Genomic DNA, 26,169 nt, shown 5'->3' on the forward strand with positions numbered 1-26,169 from the left:
CATATGGGGACCTATTACCACATCTGGTGGACCTGCCCAAAAATAAAGAAACTTTGGATTAAAATACAAGATTGGCTAACAGATGTACTCCAAATCAAAATAAACAGAAGACGGGAAGCGTTCCTGCTAGGAATGATAAATCAAAAATTAGACAAAAATAAATATTATCTGCTGATACACATACTGACTGCAACTAGAATGGCAGTAGCCCAATGCTGGAAAAAATCTAACCCTCCGGAAGACTCATTAATACTAAAGAAAATTCTTGACTGTGCAGAACTAGATGCCTTAACATTAAAATTAAAAAACAAAGAAGACTTCGATTATTATAAAACATGGAACATATTTTATGATTGGTTTAAGAGGAGAAATAGAAGTTCAAATTGAATTATGATAATAATGATGCTTTAAGATATGTATTTATTGACAGAAAGATGAAATATGATGCAATTACAACGATTTTTTGTGAAAACAAATCTTTATGTAACTAAATTAATTAATAAAAACGGGTAAGGAAGGCGGTTTAAAAATAATAATAATAATAGAGAAGACATTGATAATCAAAAAGAACAACAGTGAATGCCGATGATTTCTTTTTACCAGAAAATAATTTGCTATGCAACAAGACTGTAACTCTCCTTCTCTCAAGAGGAAATTGATGGTATTTTTATGTTATTTGTAATTTTGTAATTGTCCAGGTGTTTCTCTGGGTAGTGGTATCTATTGTCTAAAACAGGAGTGGTTATTTTATGACTTGTGGACTTCAACTTCCAGAATTCCTGACCCAGCTGTGCTGAGCCATGCTGCCTCAGGAATGCTGGGAGTTATAGTCCACAAGTCATGAAAGGGAATAGTTCCCCACCTCTGGCTTAAAGGAACCCCAGACTTCTGTCCACAATGGAAATCCAATTCTTTCTGACTATATTGAGTTTTGCCTTTTGGAAAAAGCCACGATGAACATGAGAACCTCCCAAGAACCAAGACACAGAACAGGACAATGGCATCGCTCTCCTCTCTTACATCAAAGGCACCACAGATAAAATCAGCAAAATTCTCCGCAAACACAACATCAAGACAGCCTTTGGTACAGATAAAAAAATAGCCAACATTCTAAGAAACCCCAAAGACAATACCCAGCTAGAAAACCAGGGAGTTTATCAAATACCATGTAAAATCTGTCCAGCCACATATACAATGGTACCTCAGTTCTCGACCACAATTTGTTCCAGAAGTGTGGTCGAGAACCAATTTCGTCGAGTACCGAATTAATTTATCCCATAGGAAATAATGGAAATTGGTTTAATTGGTTCCCAGGCCCTGTTGACTCACTGGGAACCAATTAAATCTATTTTCTTTATTTCCTATGGGATAAAAAATCTGAGGAGCTCTATAAGCGCTCCAAGCTGCTGGAAGGGTGGGGGCGGCTGCAATCCCAGCAGCTTTGGGGGGGCTTCTTTCCTCAGTGCTTCGTCTTGTTACCTGTAGGCAGCTGCACCAACTTTCTCCTTCTCGGCGGCGGCAACGGTGGTGGCTTCCCTTTGAGTAGCAACAGCGCTGGGAACGTCACGTAATGAAGGGAAGCTGCTGGAGCGATGGCAACTGCTGAGATGGCTCCGGCGGCTTCCCTTCATCACGTGACATTCCTGGCGCTGTTGCTCCATGAAGGGAAGCCGCTGCCGTTGCTGCCACCGGGAAGGAGAAAGTTGGTGCAGCTGCCTACAGGTAACAAGATAAAGCATTGAGGAAAGGAGCCCCCCCCGGTGGTAACATTTTGGATAATTAACAAAGTTTTCCTGTGGCTGTTAGGTATCCGAATTTTTGTTCGGATACCGAAGGAAATTTTTGCTGAAAATTTTGTTCTGTATCCGAAATGTACGACAACCAAGGCATTCGAGAACCGAGATACAACTGTATTGGACAAACTAACAGGAGAGTAAATGCACATGTTACAGAACACAAGAATGTATTAAGAAAAAAAGAAAAACTTCCTCCCTTTTCCAACACTTCAAAACTACAGGACATAAAATTGATTTTGACAGAACTAAATTAATTTCCAAAACAGAACACTACAGCAAAATAATAATCCTGGAAGCCATCAAGATAGAAAAACATCCCCAAAATATGAACAAGCGTGACGATACCTCCCGCCTACCAGACATCTGGAAACCAGCCCTCATTAACAAACGTATCCCAGCCATACAAACTGAAACCAGACTCAGAACACACATTGCAAAACAACTAAGTAGCCTGCAAGCTCCAACTACTCAGAATATCACCCCCAATCCACAAACATCAACCAATCAGCATACCTCAGTTACATCAACGACCCCAGGTGTTACCCTACTGACTCACCAGGAAGTTTCAACACAGCATGCAGCTGCTGAGCTATCAAACCACACCCAGCCACCAGTATTTATAGAGGGAAGGAAGCTCAGGTCTCTCTGTGTTTGCCCTAGAACAAGGACAGAAGCACCAGCCTGAAGATGACAAGTGGGACCACATCAAAACGTCGCCAGAAATCTCTGAATCCTACACCGGAAGAAACCTGAATATGGCCAAGACCATCATACCTGTACCCATGAAAATCTACGAAAACACACACACACACATATATATTTTATTTTTCAAGAAAAAAACAAAACATCACAAACAAACAAAAAAACCCCAAACAAAACACAACCTGAAAAGGAGCTATAATTGCTCTGTTCAAAATAGTAGTCTTCATAATACAAAAAGGAAAAACTATTGTTAATTAGATCAATTCAGAGGAATAAAAAATATCTATTACATTTCTCTGTTTGAATACATTTTAGAATGATAAATTCTACTATTTTTATAATTCATTAAGCATTTTTTAAACTCAACCAAGTATAAACCCTTTCCCAAATTTTATAAAATTCTGATTCTTCTTGATTGTTCAAACGCCTTGTCATCATGTCCAGCTCTGCACATTCTATAATTTTCCTGATTACCTCCTCTTCTTTAGGGACTTCCATTTCCTTCCATCTTTGTGCAAAGACAATCCTAGCAGCTTCTAAAATATGGGTTATTAAATAGTAAATTTCTCTTTTGTATTTACAATTTGTAGTACCTAATAAGAAGAATTCTGGGGTTTTCCTAATTTCCTGTTGGGTGATTTCTCTTATCCAACTTTCTACTTTATTCCAATAAAGTTTGGCTTTTTGGCAAGTTCACCATTGATGATAATAAGAACCAATTTCTCTTTTACATTTCCAACAATTAGGTGGTGTATTTGGGAACATTTTTGAGAGTCTATTAGGGGGTAGATGCCATCTATAAAACATCTTAATCTGATTTTCTTTAAAGGAAACCAATTTAGTTATTTTATATGTCCAAACCCTTTCCCATGTATCTAAATCTATTTCTCTTCCAAAATTTCTACACCAACTAATCATATTGTCTTTTAAAATCGAACCAACAGTTTTAGAACTAATCAAATATTTGTATGCTTTCCCTATCAATTTTACTTGATTTTTAATTAATATTTTCCCTAAAACATTATTCTCTTTTCTAAATACAGTGTTCCCTCGATTTTTGCAGGGGATGCATTCTGAGACCGCCCACGAAAGTCAAATTTCTGCGAAGTAGAGATGCTTCCTTTCTTCCTCCCCCTCCCTCCTCCATTCCTGGTTTTACTTAACCCCAGAACCCACAGGGGCAATGGGGTGGCAATCTGGGGGCTTTGCTGCGCTCTAGAGTGCAGGTGGTGGCAGCAGAGGCTGGAGTGGAGGCCGCGCATCTCAGCTGCTCGGCAGCCCGCACATACCTACTACTGCTGCTGCTGCTGCCGCTGCCGATTTTGCCACTACATGGCCCCTCAGCTGTTTGGTGGCCCACGTGTCTTCTGTTGGCCACGGCGGTGGCAGGAGGTGCAATCTGGGCAGCGGTGGCCAACACGTGGGCCGCCAAACAGCTGAGAGACCTGGTGGTGGTGAAATCGGCGGCAGCAAAATTGGCAGTGGCATCGCGAAAGTGGAGGAGCAGCTCCCGGGATATCCCTCCAGCTTGCCCATCAGGACGCTAACCAGCCCAAACCGTTGCCCCCCTTTGCTGCTGCAGGTGGGTAGCCGCCCATCTTGGGCTGTCTTGTGCCTCCAGATCCGGAGGCTCGCCCATGGCCACCGAGGGCTCCTCCCCAAGCGGCGCCAGCCCCAAAAGAAGAAAGTTCTGTTTAGGGGGCTGAGCCTTGGCCGCCATTGGCCAGATTGCACCTCCTGCCACCATGGCAGCCAACAGAAGACACGTGGGCCACCAAATAGCTGAGGGGCCCTGCGGCAGCGAAATCGGCGGCAGCAAAATTGGCGGCAGTGGGTGTCAGTAAGGCTCTTCAAGTGGAGCATACCAATGCTCCGAGAATTAAAGGGGAAGGATTGGGAGGCTGGGGCGGAAGCGGAGCTTTTATTTAAAGACGGCTTCTTTAAATACATTTTAAAAATTAAAAAAAATACCACAGGTTTTCAAAATCTTTATTTATTTATTGAAAACCTGTGGTATAGGCTTTCTGCGAAAGTCGAACCCGCCAAAGTCGAGGGACCACTGTATATATGTTCTCATGTCTTTTTCAAATCTAGACTGAATCTGGGCATATTGCCACCAGTCCATTATTACTCCTGCTTCAAGTAATTCTAGTCTAGTTTTCAATTTCAATTGTTCATCTAATAAATCCTTATATTTCCATATCTTACCTTCTTGTAATAAATTGGGGTGGCATATCGCTTCAATTGGGGAGATCCATTCTGGAATTGTTAAAAAGTGATCTTTTTTAATATCGATCCATACTTCCAATAATGACTTTCTAATTATATGTCTCTTAAAATATGAATGAGTCTTATGCTTGTCATACCATACAAAGGCATGCCAGTCTAACATTAAATTATGGCCCTCTAAATTCAGTAATCTTCTATTTTCAAGATTAGCCATTCCTTAATCCATGATAAGGCCGCAGCATGGTAATATGATTTCCAGTTTGGGGGGCGAGCCCACCTCTCTTACATGTCAAGCAACTTAACTATTTGTAATATTTCTTGGTATCTTTGTGCTCTCGCAATCTACTGCTTAAAATCAATTCTTGTTGTATTTGAGGTTGTTTTCTTATAGCACCTAAAGATTCCTCTTTCTCCTGGCTGGTAGCCCCCAATTCCTCTCCACTTCCTTTAATAGCTTCCTTGCGCAATTGTTCTGTTCTGTTCAGGCCACTTTCTTCAAAAAATTATCTGGCTTTATCAACATTCTCGACCTTTATTCTTGCTCCTTGCCAGTACAGTGAGAGACCTTCTGGGATAAGCCATCGGAAGGTTATATTTTCTTTGATTAAAATTCTAGTCAAAACATAATACTCCCTCCTGCTTTCCCTAACTCTTTTTTGGAACCTGTTTTCAGATTATAATTTATTTTCCTTTGTAGTCCAGACTTTGATTTCTTGTGCATTTTAAAATATCATCTCTTATAGTCTTTCTTATGAATTTGAGATGGACCTCCCTTGGTAAATTGAGTTTTCTGGCAAAACTTGTCTGTACTCTATAAATTTCATCAATTTCTTTTATCAGTTCCTGGGGATCAACCTGTAGGATCTCTCCTATTATCTCCGCCATTTTTGAACCTAGGCCTTCATCCTTTTCTTCTATAATATTTTGAAATCTCAGTCCATACGAAGCGTGTTGTAATTCCAAGTGAGTTATTGCCTCGTCAAATCCTCTATTGGTTGTACCGCTGCGCTCTTCGAGTTCTTCTATTTTTTGCTCTACTGTCTCCATTTTGCCTTCTACTGTTTGGATCCTTTGATCATTCTCTTTTAAGGTTTGTTGTATGTCTTCGGTTTTTACATCCATTTCTTTCATTCTTTCCTTCATTTCTCCCATTTCGACTTTTAGATCTCCCATTTCGGCTTTCAGATCTTCATGTTGCTGTCTTGCTTCATCTCTATTGGTATCTATAGAGATCAGGGTTTTCTGCATAAAATCTTGTATGACAGACAATGAATCTTGAATAGTTTGGAGAGAAGGTTGTAGTAAGGCTTTTTCCTTCTCCTTCTCTTTTTCTTTTGCTAACATACTTGTTATTGTCTTTTGTTGAGATGGAGAAGGGGATGAAGATTCTTGTGAGGCCAGAGATGTAGTCGAAGTCTGTTTTTTAGAAGTTTTTTTTCCCCCCAAATCTTTTTATTGTTTTATAGATACATATATCACAATTTGTTTATACAGTTTACAGGTCTTATCCAACTTTTTTACCGGTTACAGTTGTTATATAGATAATATTAACTTAATACTATGCAATGCAAAACATGGTAAAAACATTCAAATGGTATTTTCAAATTTTTTTAAGGTTTGTACTGCTATTTTGTATAGAATTATACAAATCTTTTCCTTTGAATCCACTCGTGCCAATTGTTCCACATGCTTTTAGTTTCATTGATTCTGTTTCCCTTAAGTAGGTTTGTCATCTCGTCCATTTCTGCACATGTATATATCTTGTCTGTTATTAAATTTACATTGGGAGTCTGTTCGTTCTTCCATGTTTGCGCTATTGCAATTCTTGTAGCTGTGTTTATGTGAGTCAATAAAAAAGGGTTTGTTTAGAGTATGATCTTTTCCAAATTCCAAGGAGCATCCCCTCCGGTGAGTACTCTATTTCCTCCTTCGTAATTTCTTTTAACCATTTGTAAATTGTTTCCCAAATTTTTAGAATTTTAGAGCAGGACCACCACATATGAAAGAAAGTTCCTTTTTCTTTATTGCATTTCCAGCATACCTTTTGGAGTGCTGGGTAAATTTTGGCAAGTCTTGCCAGTGGTAGATACCACCTGTAAAATAATTTGTAATAGTTTTCTTTATAGGCTGATGATAGGGTGATTTTAGTTATTGTATTCCATGTTTTCTCCCATTCTGCTATATGGATTTCCCTTTGTATATTTTTCTCCCAGGCTACCATTGGATTTTTAATCATCTCTTTTTCTTTCTCCTGTTCTAGTAAAATCTGGTACAGTTTGGTTATCTGTTTTTCCACATTTCCTGTTAAGATCTTGTCCAGAGTTTGGGTGGAATTTGCTATACCTGGTGTTTGTTTATCCTTATTATATCTGGATTTTATTTGTATATATGTCCACTCGTCCAACCTATAGTTTTGTAATTCCAATTCTTGTTTAGTTTTAAGTTCTCCATTTGGGTGTAAGATATCTTTATATTTTATGGTCTTGGTTGGGTCTATCAAATTCGGATATACTATGGCTTCCATAGTAGATAGCCATCTAGGAATTTTGTTATAAAATTTTCTTTTAGTCTCATACCAGGTTTTAAGGAGAGATTTTCTTATCATGTGTTTATTAAAGGCAGTTTGTTTTTGTTTATCATCTCTCCATAAATAGGCGTGCCCCCCCATCTGTAGATCATGGCCCTCAAGTACCAGTATTCTTTTATTAGTGAGATTAATCCACTCTTTTAGCCATGTTAGGCACGCTGCGGTGTAATACTGTTTCAAATCGGGGAGTCCTAATCCTCCTCTGTTTTTGGTGTCTTGGAGGTATCTGAATTGAATTCTGGGTTTTTTATTTTGCCAAATGAATTTTGAAAAAGTTTTATTAATGTCTTTGAAAAAATTTTGTTTGATATTAATAGGGGCAGTTTGAAAAAGGTAGAGGAATTTGGGTAAAATGTCCATTTTTATCACAGCGATTCTACCTAACATGGATAGTTGCAAATCCTTCCATTTTTCTAAGTTTTTATTAGTTTCTTGTATGAGTTTGTTATAGTTATCTTTTTTGAGAGATGAAATTTTATTTGATAATATTAGTCCTAAGTATTTAATTTTTTTGTAGTTTGTAGATTTGTAGTTTCTTCCAATTTTTTAATTTGTTTTGTAGTCATATTTTTTGTCATAAGCATCGTTTTTTGCTTATTAATTTTTAGTCCTGAGAGTTCCCCACAAATTTCTATTTCTCTGATTAGTTCTGGGCCAGACCTTATAGGATCTTCTAAGAAAAGTACAATATCGTCTGCGTATGCCTGTAATTTGTACTCTTCGTCTTTTATCTTAATTCCTTTTATTTCATTATTTAGTCAAATTTTGTTTAGTAGTATTTCCTGGGTTAATATGTATAACAAAGGGGACATTGGGCATCCCTGTCTTACCCCTTTTTCTATTGAAATTAGTTTGGTCATGTCATTATTGATTATCGCCCTGGCTGATTGTGTTGTATAAGTATTTTTAATGATATTTTCGAATTTGGTTCCCAGTTTTAGTTCTCTGATTACAGCTATTAAGTATTGCCAGTTGACGCTATCAAAAGCTTTTTGTGCGTCCAGGAATGCAAGGGCTACTTGTTCTCCTGGATGAGCTTCACAGTATTCTATGATATCTAGAACTGTCCTTGTGCAATTTGAGATATTAGGTAGGAATCCATATTAGGTAGGAATCTATTAGGTAGGAATCCATTTTGGTCTGGGCTGATTATTTTATTTAATATATTTTTTAATCTTTCTGAGAGAATTGCCATAAAAATCTTGTAATCCGCGTTTAGTAAGGATATTGGTCTGTAGTTTCTTATTTTTTGTTTATCCAGGCCTTCCTTAGGTATCATTGTGATGTATGATTCCCTCCAAGTATTCGGGATTTTAGCTTGTTCCAGGATTGCATTGTAAGTTTCTAGTAATATAGGTTCAAATAATTCTTTATTATGTTTGTAAAATTCTCCTGGAAGTCCGTCTGGTCCTGGTGTTTTATTATTTTTTTGTTTTTTTAAGGCCAATTGAATTTTCTGTAGAGTTATTTTCATGTTTAAAAGTTGTTTGTCTGGCTCTTCTATCTTTAGTATATTATTCTCATTTATATATTTGGCAATTTTTGTACTTTCTACTGATTCCTCTTTATATAAATTTTGATAGTAATCTTTCACTATTTCTTTTTTCTGCTGTTCATCGTATTGTAATATTCCGTTTTTATCTTCTAAGTGATAGATTAGTTTATCGCTTTTTGCTTTTTAATTTTTTTGCGAAAGCCATCTGCCCGGTTTGTTAGCCGATTCAAAGTGTTTTTGTTTTGAATATTTTATATCTTTGGCAAGTTCTTGTTGTTCTAAAGTGTTTAGTATTTAGCTTCTCTTAGTAAGTTTATTGTTTGATTATTTGTGGGGTCTTGTTGGAGGATTTTTTCCAAATTTACTATTCTATTTGTGTGGTAATTGTGTTCTGCTCTTTCTTTGATTTTTTGGCTGCATATGATATTGTTATTCCTCTCGTGTATGCCTTTAGTGTGTCCCATAGTATTTGTGTTGTAGTGGGTTGTTTCCTATTTTCTTCTAAAAATAATTTTATTTCTCTGTTAATCATCTTTATATATTTCTCATCATGTAATAAATTTGTGTTCAATGACCATCTCTTATAATATTTTTTTGTTCCTTGCCAAATTATAGTAATCGGATTATGATCTGCCCACATGTTAGGTTCTATTTCCAGGGATTTTATTGATTTATGTAATCTTTTGCTTAGCCAAACCATATCTATTCTTGATAGTGAGTTGTGTGGTCCAGAGTGGAAGGTAAATTGTTTGTCCTTTGGATGTCTCAATCTCCACATATCTGTTAAATCTAATTCTTCAGTCATTTTATTAAACGTATTTGGTAATGTAGGTCTTTTCAGTTTACTTTTCCCCCCTGTTTTGTGGTCCATTTTTGGCTCTACAATTCCATTGTAATCTCCTACCATACAAATGTTTATATAGTTAGTTTCAAGCAAAATTTGATGTATATTTTTATAAAATTGTTTTAACTCTTGATTCGGGGCGTATATGTTCACCAGTAATATTTTCCCCCCTAATATTTCAATTTCCGTCATTGTATATCTTCCTTTGGGATCCGTTTTAATTTCTTTTGGTTTTAGTTCTTTCTTCACATATGTGGCCACTCCCCTTTTTTTTCATTTTCGTCTAATGAGGCATGTAATTCCCCTAATTTTGTATATTCTAAGAATTTCTTATGTGCTAATTTGATATGCACTTCTTGCAAACATATTATCTGTAGTTTCTGGTTTAGGAGTTTGGAAAAGACCTTTTTTCTCTTACAATTGTTATTAAGGCCATTTATATTTATTGAAATCAGTTTGATATCTGAAAGCATTTAGTTAAGTATTCCTCCTAGGGAGGAAAAAAAGTTAAAGCAAGAAAGCTAGTTTTATTTATCTGCTGCCGCTGCCATTTGTGATCTAGTCTTAGCCCCTTCCTCCTTCTCCTTTCCTCTCTCTGTTTCCTCTGGTCCTTGCTTTCTGTCTGTTTGTCCGTCTGTTTCTATATCCTCTTCCTTGCTTGATTCTAGTCTATCTCCACTTTCTAATTCGGAGTCTAGGGCAGTTATTCGTTCGTATATCTCTTGTGCTTTTTCCTCATTGTCGACTTTCACTCTCCTTCCTTCTATTTTTACCATCATCCCCTCTGGTGTTATCCATCTAAATGTTATTTCCTTTTTGTTCAGGAGGGAGGCTAAGTTTCTATATTCCCTTCTTCATTCTCTAATCTTTCTAGGGATTTGTTTCAAAATATTTAGTTCTCTACCTTTATATGTCATTTTCCCTTCTCTAGAGGCTGCATATACCCTGTCTCTTGTAATCTTTCTAGTGAATCTTAAATGTATTTCCCTGGGTAATCAATGTCTTCGCACAAAGTTAGTATTAATTCTGTAAATTTCGTCTAATTCATTTATGACTTCCTCTCTGTTAGTCTGTAATATCCCTGAGATTATTGTTGTCATAATCTCCCCAAGGTTTTCATTTTCTGCCTCTACCACATTTTGAAATCTTAGAAAGTAAGATGATCTCTCTAGTTCCAATTGGATCAAGGAGTTTTCGAGCTCTCTGTGGGATTCTATGAGTTTTTGATCAACCTGTTCCAATTTTTTTTCATTTTGTTCTGTCCTTTTTCTACTATTATTATTTTTTCCTCATTTTTGTGTGTTTCTGCTTGTGCGGATTCCAATCGGTTTTCTAATCTCAGTATATCAGTTTTTAATTCTACATGATTATTTGTGATCAGTTCCTGCAGTTTCAACATGGTTTCCTGCATTACTGTTGAAGTTTTGTTCATGTTTTGCATCAATAATGTACTCTCTTTTTCCTTCTCTACATTTAACATCTCATCTATTTGCCTTTGAGAGGCAGGAGAAGCTGTATTTGTTGTTGTGGTGGTTTTTTTACCACCTTTAGGTTGATAACTAGCCATCTCTTTTATGATCTGATTTTGCTTTTCCAATATAGTAAATATTCTATTCCAGATCACCATGGAAGATGAAAGAAAAGTGTTTAAGCAGATTAATAACTCTTGCTATATTTCATTCACTAATTAAATTTTTATAGTCAACTTTCTAGTTTGTAATTAATTAAATGATTCTAAATTCCTTTGCAAATAGCAATGTAAATAACAATGTAAATATAAACTTATGAACTTATAAACTTATTTTCTATACAGTTCAATTCTAATTCTTATCAATATTCTATAGTTTCCTATCTTATTCCGATCTAAAGTAATAAAGAAATAAAGAAAAACAATTAAGATACTCTTAAAAATATTAGTCAAATAATATGCTTTCAATTTCCAATTCCTATCTATCTATTTATTATGTTAAGAGGAGGATTATAATGAGAAAGAAATATTAACACAATGCTATAAATAGTTCTAATGCTTATTCTTATCTATATTATATATATATATATATATATATATATATATATATATATATATATATATATATATATACCCTTATGTATAGTAGTTATGAGTAATTATAAGAGTAGAAATCATAAGAAAATTATAAGCAAACATGTAAAGTATAAGAGGTATTGTGTCTTCTCTCCCCTTGTTGATTGTTGATTGTAGTTAGTGCTGTTAAAGAGTCCTTATTCCAAGGACTTTTGAAAGCTTTAAGTGTTCTGAAGTGCAGCTCTGTGATGCAGGGTTTTTTTTTGAAAGAGTTAACGAGTTAATTATAGGGTTGATTGTATTTGAGTTCGCTGAGTGTGACTTTCCTTCCTTTGCACTCCTCTCCGCTTTCACTTTCAGGGGCAGAGAAAGTACAAGGTCTTTTGCCGCTTGCTAGTTTGTGCTAGTTTGTTGCTAATTTGTGCTGACTTGTCTGTTCCAGCTCTCCTCCGACTCCTCGGTTCATATGCTGTTTTGCACCCCGTCTCTGGGTCTGTCCTCAGCGCCGGCTTCCTATTCTTAAAGTTGTAGATTATGGAACAAATCTTCCTTCTGTTCTCGGCGTTCTCCTCATCCTCTTGTCAAATCACTCGGCTCACTCGGCTTTCGGGTTTTTTATATTCAAAGAACCCCTTTTGCTACTTTCTCCTTCTTCCAGACACCCCAATTCCAAACACAGCAGTTCTCGGTAAATAGGAAAAAGAGAGAGGGGGCTAGATGAATATTTCCTCTGCTCTCTCAATCTGTTATATCGTATCTTTGAGTCCAATTCCGGATTCCGCACACACCAGCAAAGGAAAAATCAATATCTATGTGCTTCAGTATTATATATTATCAATGGTTCCAAAATCCAAATTAAACACTGTCCTGGGAAAAAGTTTTTAAAGTCCCTTCGGAGATCGGTATTTCAAATTAACCAGCACCCGATCAAAAAGGGTTGCTGGATTTTTCCACCTCACCGTCGCCGCTTTTGTAGATTCCTACGGTAATTTTTAAAAAAAATCTCCTTACAGGCAGTCTATTTCAGCAATATAATAGAATTTCTATTTTTAACTTCTAATAAAAAGTTCTAGAATAAGTTCTTCAATATGCAGTACATAGTATGATCTTAAAAAAAGAATTGTGGAAAGATCTGTATTCCTCACTTGCTTCCCTCTGCGGTGGCTCCTTGGAGTTTCGGACCCGCCATACTTTGACAGCAAAGACGGGTGCCTCCAACCTCTGATAGAAAAGGGTGTCCTTCGCACCAATTGCAAAACGCCTTTTAACAATCGATGCCCAGATAGTCCCTCATCTTCCACGTCACCCTCCAAGCGAACTGTGCCCCGAAAGGTCTTGGAGATCGGAGGAAAAAAGCAAGTCCAGGGAGGAGATCCTCCTTGCAGCTGCTTCACTCCACGTTGCCAACCCGGAAACTCCCTGTTTTTTAGAAGTTTTTATAATAGTAGTCGTATTTGACATCTTGAATGAATTTCTGGACTTCCTTAGGCCTATAATAAAATTAAAGCTTTTCCAAAATGACATCCACTTTATAAATCAAAACTTATGAAACTAACTTATTACCTAACTTATAAAATGATCACTTGAAACCTAATTGACAGTTAGATACTTATTAATATGTGCTTAATTGCTATAAAAATATGATGTAAAACTCAGTTATATAAATCTTATAATACTCAATTAATTAGTTATTTGAATAATTATGAAGGGGAAAAAACAAAAAGAAAAAAAATAGTCAGTTATCAAAATACCACAGAACTTGTAAATATAGGTAAATATATAAGTAAATACTGTATAAGTATTTAACACTTAATTAATTAATCAGGCTTAATCAGCTTAATCAACTCAGATCTGGAGTTCCAGAACTGCTGTGCTGAGAAACTCCTTTAAGAGTCAGGCAGAAATGCCAATGAATAAGAAAGAAAAGAAACCTGGAGATCTGTAAGGGTATGTGGGTGATTTACGGACCTTTTCTTAAGGAAGAATATGCTGATTAGATCTGCCTCTTGCATTTGTTATCTCTTGGCCAATTTGAGCAGGCCTCTGCCAACATGAACTGATATATATGGTCCTGTCTGTACAAGGCATATTTAACTATATAAAAACGTTTGAATTGAATCCTTTGTTCGTGGGGCTTCTTTGTTCTAATCAGGTAGGTCCAAAGCAGAACAGTATTTAAGAAATGCCAATTATCCTTTTCTCTTGCCTCATGTTTCTTTTTCTGATGAAAGATATTATTTTTTACCTCTGTCACTTTAAAAAGTTTTAAATGTTGATGCTAAGTAATATTTGCCATATCCTTTAGGCTCTGTGCAATAAAGGTCAGTCTGCTTAAACCTAAGTTTTTGACTGACCCCAGTGGATTGCCTCTCACTTTAAAAGTAATAAAATAAATTTTAGAAGATGTTGCATTTTAATTTAAAACCATCTTATAACCTCAGTATAAGTGTCAATTTTTGTGAGATGGATTGCCATATAAATTTGATAAATAAGTAAAATTCCAATAAAAATATAAAAACCAAGTGAGGATATCTCCATATCTCCAAACTCTAACTTTTTTTAAACATATAACTTGTCCTACTTCTAAATTATATAAATAGTTGCCAAGTAATCTTTTTAAAGTGATTAATAATATCTTTAGTATATTGTAAAAAGCCTTTTTAAACAAACAAGTGGAAGATATAAATTATATAGCATAGTAATCATTTTGTGTGGGGATTATTTTAGAATTAAATATTCAGGATATATCACTACGTATTGCTTTTAGGCACAAACAGGGAACACATTTTTGAGCAGGATAATGTTTGGATAGAAGAAATTGAAGGTCTGGGAAGTAAAATCCCACAAGGCAGTAATTAATTTCAAGACAAATCACCAAGAATTTACCTTGTTCAGAGAAAACTTTTATCTTCAATTTTATGAACTGTCAAACTTTAAGATTCTGTATGAACTCTGTATAGATTTACATGCGAGCTTTTCTCCCTAAATTTTCTTTTGACCAGGTACTAATGGTACGGTTTACATCTCTATTTGATGCAAAATATCGTACTGTCACTTTTCTTAGTGGAAAGAAGTACAGTTTGGATAATCTACGTACCATGGGAGCTGGTGATCTGCTGAATTCCATGTTTGAGTTCAGTGAGAAGTTAAATGCACTCAAACTTAGTGATGAAGAAATGAGTTTGTTTACAGCGGTGGTCCTTGTATCTGCTGGTAAGAAATCAAAATGAACCTTTATATATAGCAAAAAATAAAATAGATTTTGCCTTTCAGAATATATGAAATTTGATTTGGGGGTTGGGCTCCACTTCTCCCTCTCTCCTGGGTTTCTTCATATTGTTTAACAAATAAGATTATATTTGAAATTTATCTTACAGTATTTTATCTCTTCTGGAGGTATCTCACTAATGGTTCTGTCCCTCTTCCTTTTATATAGTTGGTTTGTATAAAAAGAAATGAGAACTAGATTTTTTTTTCAGCAGTAGCTACATTTGGGACTGTTTAGGAGCTTAGCCAAATGCACCCATGATGTCATTTTTTCAGTAATGATGCAATATTTCCTACTTTATTTGGAATGTATTTTTATATACATTTTTATAGATGTAAGATTTTTTGGGGGGATTTTTTGCAGTTCACTTTTAGTTCAATATTCTTTCTCTTGTGAATTTCTAAAGAAAATTTGCTATTGAATTTTAAAATAAAATTGTGTGTGTGTATGTGTAAATTACAATGTTGCATGTTCTCATCCATATTGGAATAAGAATATTGCATTAGGAAATTGGAATTATCGTGCTGTTTGATCTATGATAATTAATTTTAGTTACTGAAGTGCAACAAATCCAAATCCAATAAACAAACAAACAAATAAATAAATATCCTTAGTATGTGCAAAAATGTATTTTCTCAGTCCACTTGCCATGTATTCTATATCACATAAATAAACAGAATTTTTCATTGTGGAATAAATCATAATATAGGAGGGGAATGGGCAACCAAACATGTGCTCTCTTACTCTTCAGAGTGGCAAGGAAGAGTATTCTGAAGTCATACTCACTCCAATCAACATTATAGAAAATCCTAATTTGTTAAGTTTCTGTTCATTTTACATTCCTGATTATGTTAGGATTCTTGCCTCGTACCCGAAACATTCCTGTTAACTGTACAGTCTGGTCCTGTGAGGGTGAACCTATGGCATGTGTGCCACGGGTGGCACATGGAGCCATGATGCTGGGCACACCAGGCAGTGACCATGGAATTTCTTCCACTCACAGGTGTTAGCAAATTCAAAAAATGAGCCAAGACTAGACAAATTATCAGCAGGCATACAACAGCAAAATTCACATTAATAGAAAGCATGCCAAATGCAAAGTTTTACATTTTAATAAGAAGTTATTTTATTTATTTATTTATTTGTTTGTTTGTTTTTTTCATTTGTTTATTTATTTTGTCAAACAATTATAGGGTGATAATTTGTACAAATTAAACATTAGATAAGTAATGATAAAAAGTAACAAAAGAAAACAATAGGACAGGGACAGTAGGCACAGTGGTACGCTTATGCACGCCCCTTACAGACCTCTTAGAAAGCGGGAGAGGTCAATTGTAGATAGTCTAAGGTTAAAGGTTTTGGAGTTAGGAGTAGAAACTACAGAATCAGGTAGTGCATTCCAGGCGTTGATTATTCTGTTGCTGAAGTCATATATTTTGCAGTCAAGTTTGGAGAGGTTGATATTTAGTTTAAATCGATTTCGTGCTCGTGTGCTGTTGCGGTTGAAGGTGAAGTAGTCATTAACAGGTAGGACATTTTGGTATATGATTTTATGAACTATAATTAAGTCGGAACGGAGACGACGGAGTTGTAAGTTGTCTAAACCAAAAATTTCAAGTCTGGTGGAATAAGGTATTTTGTTGTGAGAAGAGGAATGAAGGACTCTTCTTGTGAAATATTTCTGGACTCTCTCAATTGTGTTGATGTCAGATATGCAATGTGGGTTCCATACAGGTGAGCTATATTCTAGGATTGGTCTGACAAATATTTTATAAGCTCTTGTTAGCAGTTCAAAATTACCAAAGAAGCTGTGAAAGATTAGGTTAATAACTCTTAAAGCCTTTTTGGTAATGTTGTTGCAGTGGGCTCTAGGACTTAGGTCATTGGATATGAGTACTCCAAGGTCTTTGACAGATTGAGGGTTATCAATAAGTTCAATTCCTCTAAGTTTATATTTAGTATTCTGATTCTTTTTACCAATGTGTAAGACAGAGCATTTAGTGATAGAGATTTGAAGATGCCAGGTTTTATTTGTTTGTTTGTTTGTATGCTGCCCCTCTCCATAGACTCGGGGCGGCTAACAACAATAATAAAAAACAGCATATAACAAATCTAATATTTAAAATAACTAAAAACCCTTATTAAAAACAAAACATACCATGCATAAATTGTATAGTCCTAGAGGGAAGGAATATCTCAATTTCCCCATGCCTGACGACAGAGGTGGGTTTTAAGGAGCTTATGAAAGGCGAGGAGTGTGGGGGCAATTCTGATCTCTGGGGGGAGCTGGTTCCAGAGGGCCAGGGCTGCCACAGAGAAGGCTCTTCTCCTGGGTCCTGCCAAACAACATTGTTTAGTTGATGGGACCCGAAGAAGGCCCACTCTGTGGGACCTAACTGGTCGCTGGGATTCATGCGGCAGAAGGTGGTCCCGGAGATATTCTGGTCCGATGCCATGAAGGGCTTTATAGGTCATAACCAACACTTTGAATTGTGACCAGAAACTGATCTGCAACCAATGCAGACTGCGGAGTGTTGGTGTATTTAGGGAAGCTCATGATTGCTCTCGCAGCTGCATTCTGCACGATCTTAATTTTCAGAACACTCTTCAAATGTAGCCCCATGTAGAGATTGTTTCAGTAGTCGAGCCTCGGGATGATGAGGGCATGAGTGACTGTGAGCAGTGACTCCCGGTCCACTCCCATCCCCACACCCACAAGGCAAATCATGTGGACAAATCCAATGCAGGGATTTCTAATTCCTTCCTGTGTTCAGTTACTTTGGATTCTGCGTGAAGGAATGTGTGCTACGTGGCATATCTCTCACTCCCCTGTGTGTGTTTTTTTTTCTTTCTTTTTACCATACTGTGTCAGGCCAGCCTTTAAATTCACATATTAACATGGGGCCTGACAGTAATAATAGTAATAGATTTTGGTTTTGTTTTATTATTAATTTTTTTAATAAAAAAGAAGGGAATTTTTTTCTTGTTTATTTGTTTGTTTATTTATTTATTTGTTTGTTTGTTTGTTTGTTTACTTACTTACTTACTTACTTATTTATTCATACATACATACATACATACATACATACATACATACATACATACTTCTAACACCGACTGCGACCAACCGGAGAGGTAGGAGGAGAACCACTGAAGGACTGCCTCCCACTCCCAACCCCTCCAGCCGGCACAGAAGGATACCATGGTCGATGGTATCGAAAGCCGCTGAGAGGTCGAGAAGCACCAGGACAGAAGATAAACCCCTCTCCCGGGCCCATCAGAGATCATTCATCAGCGTGACTAAAGCAGTTTTCATGCTGTAGCCGGGCCTGAATCCTGATTGCTGAAGGCCTAGATAATTATTTTTGCACTAAAGAGTTCTTTTTTTGGTTTGTTTCACTGAAAGCGCTTTTGCTGTTTTTTCCCCAGAGAAAAGCCGTTAATCACATATGAGTTGTTTTTTTCTAAAATAAAACCTCTACTCAGATTACTGTGTTTTTCATAGTATAACATGCACCTTTTCCCTCCCTAAAAGGGGCAATGTTACTGTCTTATACACCAAATGCAGCCATTTTTGGCCTCCTGAAATCCTGCCCGTATGCAAAAACTGGGGTGTTTGTGCCTTCTCCCAGCCATCAGAAGCACTCTGCAGACCTCCCAAACCCTCTATGTGCCCCATTTTTTTGCAAAAATAGACCTATTTTTCATCTGTTTTTGTGAAACTTGGATGTGCAGAGTGTTTGAGAGGCTTGAAAGGTGCTCTGGGAAGCGGGGAGGCAGGCAGGACAAAATCTTTTTTTTACTTACCTCTTCATAATCTTGGTGTGTCTTGTACTCTGAAAAATATGGTAAATTTCTCTATTGGCACTTGGAGATAAATACGTGGGTTTTGGGTTGGGTTTGGGCACTCGGTCTTAAAAAGGTTCCCCATCACATAGCCACTCAAAATTGTTCTTTTCCTCAATATAATAATATCAGAACATTTTTGTTATTTTACTGTGATCTCAGAGATGTTCTAATATGTGTGTACTTGTTGCTCTGCTCAAAAAGAAAAGTAAAGATTCCTCTGTAATATTCAAGCTATTGGATCACAAGTTCAGTTATCATTATCTATGCAGAATGTATTTGCCATCTCAGGGTGCCCTCCATCCTTCATTTTAAATTAAGGACATTGCATCGGCATCCTTCAGTCTTGAAATACCATGCTACCATGCTATTGTGGTCTGTAATTCCCAGAGCACGAAGCCTGGGTAGGTTAGTATAGAGCAGTGTTTCCCAACCTTTTTTGAGCCGCGGCACATTATTCATATTTTCAAAATCCTGGGGAACACTGAAGGGGGGCGGGGCGGGGGGGGCGGGCTAAAGAAAAGTTTGGACAAAAAAACCCTCTCTCTTCCTCCCTTTCGCTCTATTTCTCCCTCTTTCTCTCTTTTCCTTCCTTCCCTTCTTTCTCTCTCTCCATCCCTTTCTTTCTTTCTTCCTCTCTTTTTTTCTCTCTTTCTCTGTCCCTCCTTCCCTTCCTCTATGTCTTTCTCTCTCCCTTGCTCTCTCTCTCTGTCTCTCTTGCTATCTCTTTCTTGCTTTTCTCTCTCTCTCTTTCACTGTCTTGCTATATGTCTCTTTCTTTCTCTTTGCCTCTCTTGCTATCTCTCTTTCTTTCTCTCTCTTTCTCTCTCTCTGTCTCTCTTGCTATGTCTCTCTTTCTTTCTCTTTCTCTCTCTCTCTGCCTCTCTTGCTAAGTCTCTCTTTTTCTCTTGCTATGTCTCTCTTTCTTTCTCTCTCTCTCTGCCTCTCTTGCTATGTCTCTCTTTCTCTCTTTCTCTATCTCTCTTTCTCTTTCTCTGCCTCTCTTTCTTGCTCTGTCTCTCTTTCTCTGCCTCTCTTGCTATGTCTCTCTTTCTTTCTTTCTCTCTCTCTCTCAGCTGACTGCAAGCGGGAGCCCTGACGGCGGCAGCTGGACGTGCTGCTGGACACCGTATATGCCAGGCCCGCAGCGCCAGCAGCACGTCCAACCGCCACAGTCAGGGCTCCCGCTTGCAGTCAGCTGAGAGAGAGAGAAAGCTCCCTCTCGCCGCCGACATCTCCCTGCGACTGCCTGCGGCCACCCCCCCCCGCTCCCATCGCCAGTGCCCTCCCGCCGGGCCACAAAGGACACTTGCCGCAGGTCCAACCGCCACAGTCAGGGCTCCCGCTTGCAGTCAGCTGAGAGAGAGAGAGAGAGCTTCCTCTCGCCGCCGACATCTCCTCCCGACTGCCTGCGGCCGCTGCGGCCGCCCCCCCCGCTCCCAATGCCAGTGCCCTCCCGCGGGGCCACAAAGGACACTTGCCGTGGATGCCAGAGAAGCTCCAGCTGGGCGGGGCGCTGCCGGTACTTCCGTCCTGGGGCTCCCGCTCGCAGCTGTCCCCCGGCTCCTGCTCGATGCCGCGGTTTTCGGCGCTCTCCTGCTGAGCTCCAAAGAAGGAAGGCGGGAAAAAGGCTTTTTCCCGCCTTCCTTCTTTGGAGCCCAGCAGGAGAGCGCCGAAAACCGCGGCATCGAGCAGGAGCCGGGGGACAGCTGCGAGCGGGAGCCCCAGGACGGAAGTACCGGCAGCGCCCCGCCCAGCCGGAGCTTGGCGGCACACCTGGCCATGTCTCGCGGCACACCGGTGTGCCGCGGCACACCGGTTGGGAAACGCTGGTATAGAGCATAGACTGTTATCCAAGCAGAAGATCCCCCCTCTCCATGTCTCTGAAATATTCCAATGGAATGGTGAAAGCCGATATGATTGGTTCCAGCTACATCACAGGAGTTAACAGAACACGGCTGTACACAGTCATGAACTGCTTCCAGGACTCCGGTTCTGGATTTTGCCTCCTGAAGCCTGTTCTAATAATGGATATAGCCACGAGGCAGTGGAGGTTTGCAGCCAGAGTTTTTCTTCTCTTACTGGTTGACCAAGGCGTCTTTTGTATCTTGCCGTACTCTTAGCAAGATCACTTGCAGAGATCACCTTCATGCCATTGACCTATTCTAGTAGGTTTCATCCACTCAGTCCATCGGAATCTGTCTTAATACGCTCAGGATAAAAGTCCCATTGGCTACTTTCAATCTGTTTGGCCAGCCTCTCGAAGCTGTTGCCCAGGATGTGGCCACTGTGCATGCTACAGCTATTAGATTAAAGCTTGGTGACAGGTGGAGACCAAAGGTGAATGAGCTGCCCTAAATGAGCTGCTGTAAAGGACACAACATGCCCCTACACCAGAGGTGCTACCCCTCCCCGAGCACCCCATACACTGCTTGTTAAATGTATACTTATTTAAAATGGGCTTATTAATTTATATTGGACTTGACCAGTAGTGATTATGATTTACCTTGATTGAATATCATTTACTAATTTAAATGCTTTGATGAATACCTGGGTACTTTGCAGAACTTTATGCAGTGTGTTTAACAATATAAGTTGCAAACCAATAACTGTCTCCCTCCCATTGTTTATCTTTCATTTAGAACGATCAGGAATAGAGAATGTCAATTCTGTAGAAGCACTTCAAGAAACATTGATCCGTGCACTCAGGACTTTAATCACAAAAAATCATCCAAATGAAGCCTCTATATTTACAAAACTACTTTTGAAACTGCCTGACCTGCGTTCTTTAAATAACATGCACTCTGAAGAACTTCTAGCCTTTGAAATTCATCCATAAGCTTTTACCTCCTACTTATATACTTGATTTACCTAAAATTAATGGTTTTTATTTTGTGCTAAAATGTTTCTTTATATTTGTACATGTTTCTGTGAAGGATTTGTATAATCGTGATCTCTTACCATGCAATAAATGAGGTTGATCCTTATTTCACCACTGACAAAATGGCCACAGATTTCATCTTCATTATCCAAAAAAGTCCCTCTTGCACAAAAGCTGAAGAAATTACACTAAATATTATAGATGCTGACTTCTTTGTCTTTACAGAAAATATCATTTAATTATCCTAAAGAAGAATTCACAGTGGCTACAAATAGAAAGCAGCACTTTGAATAATAAATGAAGCAAGATTACATTGGTCCAACTCATCCTTAAGTAAATACCTTGCTATATGAGGAAGTTTTAAAAAACTGTTTCTGATTAAACTATGAATAGTTTATAAAAGAATCGGTGTATATTAATTTGTTCACTTTAATATAAAATTACACGCTCGTCTCTGTACATGTTTGTGTGCATATACACACATACACATATAATGTGAACAGAGATGGGTGTATTATTACTTTATGAATTTCATATATGTACAGTACATAATACTATAAATATGTAAATATAAACAAACTTCTCAATATTTTCAGCTATGAAGAAGTTAAAGGATGATTATCGATATTAATGCATTGGATTATGTATAGTTGAAGTAAGTAAATATTTAAAACTTAGAGATTCTCAGTTTGTATCTTGATATTCTGAATTTTTTAATTTTTGACACTTCAAATAATATAAGTGAAGAGATAAATAGATAAAATTTGAACATTATTGAGAATGTATGCATCTATACAGCTTCATTTGCGTTTTCTTACGGGTGTGAGATCCTGAGACCAGCGCAGCCGCACATGTGCCTGACATGTGCGCATGTGCCTATGCAAGCTTTTGCTCTGCACATGCACCTGAAGTAATATCTGATGTGAGGATGCTCACGCGGGTGAGATTTTGGCAAATTTTGGCCTGTTTTTTGCTTCTGCGCATGTGCAGAAGCAAACAGAGGGCAAAATTGTTGAAATCTTGCCCGTGGAAGCGTCCTTGTGTGAGATTTTGCTTTGGGTGCATTTGCAGAAGCAAAATCTCACACAGTGGTGCATGCACACATGTTGGGCGCGTGTGTGGCTGGGTTGACCTCCGGAACCCATCAAAAATCGCTAACGGATCATGGATCCTATCTGTACCGTGTGGGACCCATCACTGCATCTATAGTAGGCATTTAAAGTTGGTGAACAGCCTTTTTAATTTTTCTGTAAAGTTTCCAGTGTCAAGGAAACTATTTTGTACCTTCATTGCATATTGAGTATTGTGAATCATTTGTTCTACATATGTATGCAAGTTGAATGTTACATACCGGTAAGTCTTGTAACATGAGTGGAACTTTTAAAGTCAGTTTTGTTGTATCTCCATAGGTTTTGGAGATAGGTTATCCAATATCTTTGAAGTTCTGTTAATTTCATAACTTTTTAAATGCCAGTGACAAATAGCTAAGCTATTCTGTTGCATTTTTAAAATTAATGTATGAATTGCTTCATGCTGTTTATAGTATGAAAATATTTTAGTTGGAGATGTTCCAAAATATGGCTTTTGAAAATACATTTATATTTCATGGTTATTTAGTACTTAACACATCTTGAATTTCCCATAACTTTATATGAAAAATTACAATATCATAGTTGACAAATAATGTTTAGGCCAATGCATCACTAAGTGAAAAAATATTTCTTTGTAAATTTATTATATAGCATACTTATTTGATTTAAATTAATTTCTGTTATCTTACTATTTATCAAACTCCTATTTTTGCTAAATTCAAGCAACTATTGGGATGTGTTTTTACTATAATAATAGGGTCACATGGAAAAGAAAAAGCTCAACTGCAAGTTATAATTTGGGGAGTAATTATTTTTGAAAATGGTTACCAAATATCAAAAATCCAAACATGAGTTAGTCATTTTCCATGAATAGAGGCAAATTACTTGATTCTTGATTTCTTCCATGAAGATTTTGTCTGGAAGCAAAGTATTGTTTGAACTTTTGTGAACAATTGCATATGTTTCAAAGAATCAATTCCCCAAATACATATGTAGTTTAGAAAAATGCACTATAAAGTAAACTTTCAATTTACAATTGGTACAAATTGTACAATTTCAATTTAAGCTTGATCTTATTCACTGGAGGAAAAAGTTTCTCTAGAAACAAGATGTAGAAAAAGTTTCTCTAGAAAAAAGATGTAGATTTGAATTCACCTTCTGTCTGAAGTCTGGAATTTTAAATGCTGTATTTACATTATGCTATAAAATCAAAACTGTGGCCTCCACACTTACTTTGTCTTGACAGAATAATAGGAACAACTGTCTGGAGGAAAAAACCAGTAAGTCCGGGTGCCTTTTGGGAAGCGCTTGTGAGACAATAGGAACAACTTTGCAGCGGCTTTTATCAATATTCATACAATAATGAAAATGAACATGGTGATAAGCCATTGCATAATTGCTCCTGACTTCTGCCAAATACTATGTGCATAAAGGAACAGTCTTTATGTCAAATGTGATCTAAGGTTTAAGATTTAGAATTTTAACTAAAGAAGTTGTGTAATGTGAACTCTGCTTTACTGTGGTCATAGGTTATATATTACTTAAAATATTGAGAAATATGTCAAACTTTTGAATACTGTTAATGGGCGTTGCTGAGGAAATACAAAAATGTACTGTATTTTTTTTTAAATGGCTTTACTTGTTTAAAAATGTTTAATGTTAAAAATGTTAAACATGGGCGTTATGATGACAAAGCAGTTTTCTTAAGATTGTGTGTCCTCATTTTCAAAATAAAAACTGAAACCTGAAGAAGGGAGATCCAATCTTTGGGCCAATTTCTTGTGAATTTTTATTATTTAGAACATTTTTATTATTTAGAAATGAGAGAGAGTAAAAAGATAGCATTCGGATAGGAAAGGCCTGAGCAAACAGCACTTCAACAGGTTTTATTCTTTTGTGTTAATATCCCATCTAAAAATCTGATTAAATCTCAGCAGACAACAAATAAAACATTTAAGTGTAAAAAAGGAAGCATAAAACAAAAGCACACAAATGAGCCATTTAAGAACAAGTAAGCTCTGAAAGCATGTTCAAACAGAAATAGTTTTTAACTTTGCAATTTAAAAACAATTTCCCAAAAAGTGGAATCACAACTCAAGTTTAATACTTGAAACATGAGTAAGAAGGCCCTTACAGGAGCAGCTCTGGCACAACTGGTTAAGACAATGACTAGAGGGGATAATATTTTAGATTTAATTTTTATGAATGGGAATTGGGTTTCAAGGGTTAAGGTGGGAGAAAATTTAGGTTGCAGTGACCACCTATGTTTGTGGTTTGATATAAAAACCTGCTGGATTTCATCCCGGCTTTATTGTCACTGTTCTGCAGTCGTTCTCCTCCTACCTCTCTGGTCGGATGCAGTCGGTGTTGGCAGAGGGTCAGAAGTCGATCCCTAGGTCTCTCTTTTGTGGAGTTCCTCAAGGGTTGGTCCTCTCCTCCATGCTGTTTAACATCTACATGAAACCTCTAGGTGAGATCACCTGATGACACAGGATGAGTTACCATCAGTATACAGATGACATCCAGCTGTACATCTCCATCCCATGTCAATTCAGTGAAGCAGTGGAAGTGATGTGCCAGTGTCTGGAGGCTGTCTAAATTATTAGCAGGACAATTGGAGTGAACTTTTACCTTTTGCAGAAGTGGCTTATAATAATTTGCTACACAGTAGCATGGGTTTTGCCCCATTCAAATTGATTTATGGACAAGATTTTGTGCCTATCCCTGGGTTACCACAACACGAGCCCAAACACCCCCACTTAAAAAGAATGGGTAACTCAATTAAAGACGAATGGGCTGATATGAGCCCAATGAGGCTCACCATGCCCATAAGATTCAGGCCAATAAAGAAAGAATGCAGCTAGTGAACTATAAAGTAGGAGACAGAGTCTTTTTATCGACAAATGTTTTACGGACCACCCAAAAGTCTAAAAAATTAGGACCCAAGTAAGTGGACCCTTTCCCTATCATGCAGGTGGTAAACCCAGTAGCTATGAAACTGGACTTGCCTAAAACTCTGCAAAGAATCCACCCAGTGTTTCATGTCAGCCTGCTGAAACCTGAGCAAACCTCGGAACTATGGGCTGTTCGGGCTGACCCCCCAACACCTTTGTTCATTGAAGGAGAGCAAAATTTTTAGGTCAAGGAAATTCTAGATTCTCGTAAACAAAGGGGAAAACTATAATACTTTATTTTTTTATTTTTTTATATTGTCCAATACACAATAATACACAATGAAGGTTATAGAGTATATAGTAGAGAAGAAACACGAGATATAGGAGAGACTATAGGACAGGGGACAGCAGGCACTCTATTGTGCTTATGTATGCCCCTTACTGACCACTTAGGAATCTGGAGAGGTCAACCGTGGATAGTCTAAGGGTAAA

General features: G+C 37.5%; 1 protein-coding gene across 3 annotated transcripts in view; it reads left to right on the top strand.

Annotated features, from left to right (window-relative positions):
* The window catches only part of NR1D2 (nuclear receptor subfamily 1 group D member 2), a 107,496-nt gene extending 82,950 nt beyond the window's left edge, over positions 1 to 24,546 (top strand). For all 3 annotated transcript variants that reach the window (XM_070727263.1, XM_070727265.1, XM_070727264.1), the window contains 2 exons: positions 14,700 to 14,910; positions 21,454 to 24,546. In XM_070727263.1, coding sequence (XP_070583364.1) covers positions 14,700 to 14,910; positions 21,454 to 21,650 — 408 coding nt within the window. In that variant the 3' untranslated portion in view covers positions 21,651 to 24,546. The remainder of the gene's footprint in view (positions 1 to 14,699; positions 14,911 to 21,453) is intronic.
* Positions 24,547 to 26,169: the final 1,623 nt, after the last annotated feature.

Source organism: Erythrolamprus reginae, chromosome Z (assembly GCF_031021105.1).
Source record: "Erythrolamprus reginae isolate rEryReg1 chromosome Z, rEryReg1.hap1, whole genome shotgun sequence".
Classification (NCBI taxonomy): domain Eukaryota; kingdom Metazoa; phylum Chordata; class Lepidosauria; order Squamata; family Dipsadidae; genus Erythrolamprus; species Erythrolamprus reginae.